Source organism: Ruditapes philippinarum, unplaced genomic scaffold (assembly GCF_026571515.1).
Source record: "Ruditapes philippinarum isolate M1 unplaced genomic scaffold, ASM2657151v2 ctg4532_1_1_1_1, whole genome shotgun sequence".
Classification (NCBI taxonomy): Eukaryota; Metazoa; Mollusca; class Bivalvia; order Venerida; family Veneridae; genus Ruditapes; species Ruditapes philippinarum.
Window position 1 is genome coordinate 9,636 of NW_026862312.1, and position 8,222 is coordinate 17,857.

At 30.2% G+C, this 8,222-nt stretch overlaps 1 protein-coding gene across 1 annotated transcript; it reads right to left on the reverse strand.

Annotated features, from left to right (window-relative positions):
• Positions 1 to 207: 207 nt before the first annotated feature.
• LOC132718631 (uncharacterized) lies at positions 208 to 7,138 on the reverse strand. Its single transcript, XM_060702352.1, has 6 exons — positions 7,008 to 7,138; positions 6,257 to 6,344; positions 5,542 to 5,646; positions 5,132 to 5,194; positions 3,758 to 3,917; positions 208 to 2,878 (listed from the first exon to the last, which is right to left on the reverse strand). Exons 2-6 carry the CDS (start codon positions 6,326 to 6,328, stop codon positions 2,715 to 2,717), a joined length of 564 nt encoding a protein of 187 aa, XP_060558335.1. The 5' UTR covers positions 6,329 to 6,344; positions 7,008 to 7,138; the 3' UTR covers positions 208 to 2,714.
• Between the last annotated feature and the right edge of the window lie 1,084 nt (positions 7,139 to 8,222).

The window sequence follows — 8,222 nt, forward strand, 5'->3', positions numbered from 1 at the left end:
TTTTTACATTTACAGGATCCATGCTGTTCGCTTACAAACCCTATAACAAGTAGAGAAACTGATAGCGAACAGCATGGATCCTGATCAGACTGTGTAGTAGTTATCATTATTTTCTAACATCAAATTTGAGCATAGTATATCTTTTAAAGCCTATTTAGTGTAATACTACAATGGAAAAATAAACAATAACAAGAAAACAAGAAACAACAACAACAAACAATTCTTTGTATATTCTTTATAGATAGATATATAGCCAATAATAATGATTCTGAAAGAGATAATATTTAAAGCAATGTCTTTTGCTTTTTTTGATCTAACATATTTCAAAACAGAAGCTATTTTGATTATCCAAATGTAATTGAATAAACGTTGTTGGCGTCCGCGCCGAAGAGCGGCGCCTCTTATGGAATGAAATCAGATTTTGTGAAAGGGCGACAGCAACTTCTCGAGCCTTTTAGTCGGCCATAATAAAAGCCGATCATTCCGATCGGTATGAGGGTGCTTGATTATTAATTAAAAATGAAATGTCGCGATATGTACAATGAATAGCGAGCAAGAGAATTTCGCAACGCAAATATTTTCAAAATGAAATAACCTTTTCCGTCAATAAATCGCGCTCTTCGGGGTTTTTTATTTATCATTTTGTAGTACACAGTGGGTTATTATGGTATGTTATTGTTGTACATGTATCCACGGATTTTACATGTAATATAAATCCGTGATGTATCCGAAAGCTGTAAATAGAGGTCAGGGAATCGCATTGTAACATGGCCAGCGATTGGCTGAAAAAAAGTGCAGGGAAAACCGTATGAATAACTTTATACATGAGGTGATTTGATGAGAATGGGGTATTTTTAAGTATAAAAACTAATTTAAAAAGTAACACTACATTGTTTTCTGAAGAAAATGAAATATTTCATGAGTCTCTATGATAATTTTGACTTGGATATTTGCATTTATAAAAAGTGTATGTCAGTCCTGTGATCAGCAGAAAATTTCAATGAAATGGGGGGTAATCCTCTTTGAAGTCATTTTGCAAAAAATTTGGTTGGCTACCACTATATAACAGGAACATTTTTATGTGTCAGGCATTTCATTCTGCTAGAAAAATCACGTCTTTAGCATGAAAATTCAATTTTAAGGTAGGATTAGGGACCATTTCTTATAATGTACGTCTATGGAAATATCAATGTGAGTGTCTGACCTAGAATGATGAGTTGATGACCTAAATATTCCGAAAATCTATTTATAGATTACTCCTATCGGTAATTCCCGGTCTCTCCCGGTCTATTTTGACCGGGATTTACTAGTGACCGGCGAATAGTACCACACGTTTATTGTCCGGTCTCTCCCGGTTTTGTAGTAGATGTTTGATATCGTTACAGAAAAGAACAAATATTTTAACAGATAAATAAGCTTTTTTCCCAAAATGAATGTTTGTCACTTAGTTTGGTTACAATTGTTAATAAATTCAGATCAACTCTCAGATTTATTGATTATTATTATACATAAACATACAATTCGAAAGAAAACAACAACAACAACAATAGCATGTTTCATTTTATCTATATGAGATAAAAACAATAAATATGTACAATAATTGAGAAAAAAGGTACATTTTTATGGTATTAATATGACACTATCAACTTTGAAACATTTTATTTAATTTGTTATTCGTGTTTAGTAAAGATGCCGAGGAATTATTCAAAGTTACAAATTAGATTTTATGAATTATTCAATTGATTGATAATTTAAAAAATGATAAAAAAAATACAAATGTACATGTACATGGTTTAAGAATAAACAATATTATATATTGAAAGATTAACCATAATTCTCTGACTTTTTCCAGTTAAGTTTTGACTTATAATCGCCGGTCAATATGACAATTGAATTCTTCTTAATTCTTCCTGCCTTTAACACTCGTAAGAGGGGTTGGCAGTATCCAGAGATAGATAAATTTATTTTATAATTTAAAGAAAGAGTAGTAAACATAAAAACTCAAAACACAAAAAAAGAAAAGAAAATATTCATAAAATCTGTATTTTTTTATTAAAATTAATAGATATTACAATTGTTGTATAATAAACAATTATGCTCAACATGATCAACGTAGTATAACCAGTGTCATATTTTTACCAAGTGTGAACAGATACCTTAAGAGGGGGTCTTCGCTAATAGCGATAACATAATAAGGGACAATTACACAAGTGTGGTGTTGATTATGCGTTACACATATGGATTATAAATGATTGTATACATGTATATACGTTGCTATTAATAACCACGATCATAAAGAAATAACAAGTAATATTCTAATCTCTAGTATGCCAATCAAAGTTCATAATGAACAATGTCTTTCGTCCGCTCATTCATAAGTGATATACAATTCTGGTAAAAACCATTGGAAAGTTTATAAGAAAATCTTGTCATCATATGTCTACTAGTTCATCTTCACTTGATGCATTTCTTGCTTGGACGCCCTTTGATGCTTTGCATCAATGCTTTTCTTGTAACAAATATGGAATGAAAACAAAAAGCATACATACACTGAAAAATGCGACATCCGTTAGACTTAAACAGACAATTGTATGCAAACTGAGATGATGTCAATAAATGAACACGAAATTATAAACCATACAGTCAAGTACATGCTAAAGCGTTTTTTGTAAGATGTCAGCTATGGTTGTTAAAGTTTGAATCATTCAGTTGTATTAGCAATGTAATAAAGGAACACGAATGATTCCTTGGCGAACACAATGGGACTTTAATTCTACACATGCATTCAACCATCCACGTCTCATACATTTCAGTCCCCACAATGCACAAAAGGTGATCTCATGGGTAGCACATACAGAGGCCCTTTTTTGTCTGAGTCCTGAAAATAGGAATTAAATTAAATTATGTCGAATAATTAAATTGGAAATGACGTCAGTGTACCGAAATACTTTAAGAAAATTATCATTGTAGTAAAATAATTTATTACATTTTTAATTTATTTTAAGAATAATAATCCTGATAGTACTGGTAATTCTAATAAACGATTGCACATTTCTATAATTAGGTCTATTATAGGAGTATTTGGAACCAGACCATAGAGAATTTAATTGGACTATGATCGCATGAGGTGTGGAAACGCATGATATGATACGTTCTTGTAGTATCTATGACAGTTAAATAAAAGTTAAAGACCAAGTGACTCTTGCATTGCCTTTTTCTCGTATGTAAAATGCGGCTAAACTGAACGTCAAATTTTACACAAAATTGACAATTTTCTTTCCATTTTTCAAACATTTTTCGGCGTAAAACAATAAATTTTATATCAGCTTGAAGGAAAAAGTGATTTCCGTCGAATGCTGTAGAATTTAAGATATTTTGTCCGCCAATGGCGTTGAAATAACCGTAACTGTTGCCAAGGATACGCAAAGACGTCATGTTCAAAAACGGGCTCTGATGGTCAACTTTGACGCCGTGTGTACAAAAATTGGCTGAAACTATTAAAATAAAATTAACGGAACCTAATCAGAAATATTGTCAACTATTTCCATGCCAATTTTCAAGACGCTACTCGAAAGTTCGCAAAGTGTCGCGTTCTACCTTAATTAATGACGCCATATCTGGTATAGTCGTGTCGGATAAATCTCTAATACAAATACAAATAAGTTTTCGCCGGGTTGTATATCTTTCCATCGGGTCGTTTATAGCCAACAATGAAAATGTACATTACAAACACTTTACTAGAAATGTATAATCTTACCGTTTTCTGATTCACTCTCATGGTCCATGTCAGGCTTGAGACATTCTGTCGGTTTTACAAAGACAATGTCACGGTTTTTACATTCTGTAAGGTCGGCTGGTATTTCGTCTTGCATGTCAATAGCAGGTATACGTTTGAAACAATGTGGAGGATCGTCTGCCTGATTTGATATCACAGTAAACTTTTAGAAAAGCATTTATTTTGTTAACTTATTTTGTCAAACAAAGCGCTTCCTTTAAAATGAAGTCATAGTCAATATGGTGTATATTATATAAAGAATTTATTCAATTTCTATTGCGACAATAACTCATAGAAATATCTATTTGTAAAAAAAAATACAACAGTTTAGAAGTACACTTGCTTTAGCAAACTTAATATTAAAGTTTTATAAGTGTTCATGATATATAAAACATTGATCATATATATCTAGTACAATTTAAAAAATACCTAATTAATTATATCCAAATCAATATCTTTAAAGCTATATTTTCGCGTATTACAAAATGCTTTGTTTGAATCTCGAAAGGAACAACTACAAAATACGCATATGAAAGAAATACACGTATGAGGATATATTTCCTTTTAGCGAATGACGCATGCATAAAATCGTAGCCGAAAAGTTGAAAACCTTTATAAAGGTTTATAAAAATTTAATCCGGAACATTTTATTATGTTTACATATATTTTTTCATGTCTGTATGTTAAAACTCTTTCCATGCATAATTTGCCATAATGATATGATACGTTTGACCTAATTAATCATTAAATGCAAAATTTAAATTTGAGAAAATATAAATATTATCTACATGCATTTAATTATTTCCCACACTTAATTAGTAGACATGATAGACATACCACTTGATTGTTCACTTAATACAATTTTTATTTTATCATAGTTTGGGGACATTTCTGTTGAAAATACGTCAGAGTTAAATCGTATACATATACATGTACAGTGCGTGAACTGGAGTGCAGGTATTAGTTACCCGCACTCCAGAGCATGCATATTGATTGGCTCATTTTTGCTGGGGTTTACTTATTGTGATGGCAGAGAAAAGAAAAGCGACAGAAATATCATATTCAGATGCTCGTTCATTTGTTGTTTTTTTCTGGGGTTTCATATTGTGACAACGATACTTGATACAAAAGAGAAAGAACACCAAAACTCTCGGCAATCTGATTAATACTCGGGGGGGGGGGTGCTACGCCCCCTCGTACAAATCAGAAAGCCTCGTGTTTCAGTGCTCTTTCTATTACTAAGAGGACAAGATAAAAAAATAACTTACTAATTATAAAGCATAATGTTTATTAGTGCAAGCCTAATTAATTCTACAATGCACTTCTAATATTTGATAAGATATTAATTATTATTACCTTAACGAGAAATCGTGAGACGAGACAGATGTTTTCGTCTACAGGTTTTCCAAGTTGATATCCCTGAGGTAATTGAATGTTTATAATTATCATTATCATTTTTATTTGTTTAGGGCAAGGCATACTAATGATCGTAATCATCGTTACAATACAATGTGACTCGACTGTTACATTAAATATATATATAACATAAATGAGTTAAAATAGATAATACTACAGAGCATCAAAATTATTATAAACAAATGTTGTGTAGTGATGTAAGTGTTTTTCTTGCTGTGCAAAGTATTATGATTATTATTGATTCTACTTATTGATTGCATGCAAATGTCTTAAAAAGTAAAATATTAGGAATGTGTATTCAATTTATCTTTGAAAATTAAAACAAAGTCCAACAATATACAGTTGCTTACCTCATTTTCAAAGACATCTATTTCCGTGACTTTTTTGCCAGTAGTCTTGTCTTTAATAATTAAAATCTTCTCATTACCCTTTTTATGCGACTCGGCTATAAAGAGCTAAAATGAAAATCATTTCATTTACTAAAGTTACACAATTTCAGGCATATAATGGTTAATTTAATAACATTGTAGACATTTTTGGAGATACCACAAACCCATAATCATGTGCAAAAATTTATTCATTTTTAAATAAACTATTATGTTTTATGTCAAATATGAAGATAATTACGAAAGATCGGTGGGGACATTTCAACTTCGTGTATTCCTGATTTCATCTTCGTGAATTCACAATCTTACCTTCGTGAATGCATGTACTCCACACAGGGCTTACGAATTCAAGATATCAACTTCACACATTCACGATTTCAAATTCAAAAATTCACGATTTCAACTTCATGAACTCACGATTACAACTACACAAATTCATTTTCGTGAATTGACGATTTCAGCTTCACGATTTCAACTTCATGAGTTCAACTTCGTGAATTCACGATTTCAACTTCAAAAGTTCACGATTTCAGCTTCACGAATTCACGATTTCGATTTCACGATGAAGTTTAAATCGTAAATTCGTGAAGTTGAAATTGTGAATTTATGAAGATGAAAATGGGGAATTCATGAAGTTGAAATATCCCGACAAGTCTTTCGTAGATAATAAGCAACTCACACTGTCCTCCTGACAAAGTGAAGAGCACAACATTCCTGCCAGAATTAATGCACCAAATAACTGCATGGTCATTTCGTTTGAAACTTGCCTACAAAAAGATAAATGCATAGATGATCAAAACTATCGATTGAAATCTTCTCATTTTTTAATATATACATTACAAATAAAACATTCAATTATATATATTATGTGTAATTTCTGAAATGGTATTCTTATTATTCATTATCCAGCTTCATACTTTAATAATAATTTTTAAAGAACTTATATCTAAGAAATGTTTGAGACTTTATAGTATGATATCGTTCTTTACCGTATACCGTATTTCATTTGACCGATGGCAAGTAAAGTTAATGAGCAAATGATAATGATAATAATAATAATAATAATATATCATCATCATCATTATTTTTATTATTACTTTTTTTATCATTATTATTATGTGGTGTTAATGATGTTAACAATGATGATGATGATGATGATGATGGTGGTGGTGGTGGTGGTAAGCACTTCTAACGTCAATATGCTATCAGTTTCCTGATACAATTTTTATATTGTAATTTTGTTTGTAAATATTGAAGAAGAAATACATAATTTATTATTGTTGAAATAAACTCTTGTCTTAAATTTCATTTAATTCATTAAAATAATTTCATTTAATTCATTAAAGTTATATTTTATGAAGTAAACAAGCATTGAAAATAAAATAAATTCATACTAAACACTTAAAATTTTACAATATAAAAAGACATACCTGTTATCTCTTTAAAGATGATCCTCCGTCGTTTGTTGAAGACGTTTCTGCGCATCTTTTTATTGAGTTCCTATTTTTCTTCCTAATGCAGATTAGCCAATCAGGTACAATCAAAGTATTTCTCATGTTCACCTTTTAAACTGCTATATGAAATGCCAAAACAAATGCGTAAAAGAATAATTCAAAATCTGACATTACTTACCCCTTTAAGTAGAAACATATCAGGAACAAGGAAGACATTGCCTTATTTTTTTCAATATTCAATATACATACTTAGAAATAGTTTCAAAACTTCTTATGTTCTTACCCTGTTTAAGATATATCACTTAACGTGGTAATAATTTGTACTCATTTGTTAGCTTAGTTCAAGTTGCATGTCAAAATATTTAACACATGTTCTTTTATTTTTAATAAATAATATATAATATATAATAATATAATATGATGATAGTAATAAGAACAAAGTGTACCATGTACATTTATATTAAAATGCAGTACGTTTCCATGAGATAATAAGTACATAATTATTAATCTTTCTTTTTCAGACAACTCTTAGATTATACACCAAGGTAAAGAATACCAAATTAACTGTCTAAATACATACACTAAATTAAAAAAACGTCAAAATCATTTGATAAAAGATGATACTGTTAGTCCACTCTATAGAACAGCTCATTAAAAATAATGAAAAGATTGCACTACCAGCAGCGACTTGTTCAAGCGATTTCCTAGGGAGTGATAGGTTTATCCAGGAGTGATACACTGTGAAAAAAAAATCATTAAATTTTTTACTGCACATTCTTTTTTATATTTTTAAAAATCATCATCAACAACAAAAGCAACAACAAAAAAAACCCAAAAAACCCACAACTTTGGAATAAATAATATTGCTTACTTGTACTGTGATGTCATTAGTAGTTTAAATTTTATGAGGAAAACTATTTTAACAATTATGATTGTGCTTATCTAATTTTATATTCTTTATATTTTGTGAAAGTTATGTCACGGACGCTTTTTACAACAAAATGGTAAAATATGGTAAGATACGTATACTGTTCTGTTTAAAACAAAATAAAGTATACTTTTTGCGACGCGGTTTGTTGCTATGAAAAATCGACCGGATGTAATTCTCATGAAGTGAATTGAAGAAAATACACAAATTTAAAGTGAATTGGTCCACAATGGAAAGTTTGTTACATTTAATATAGCATAAAT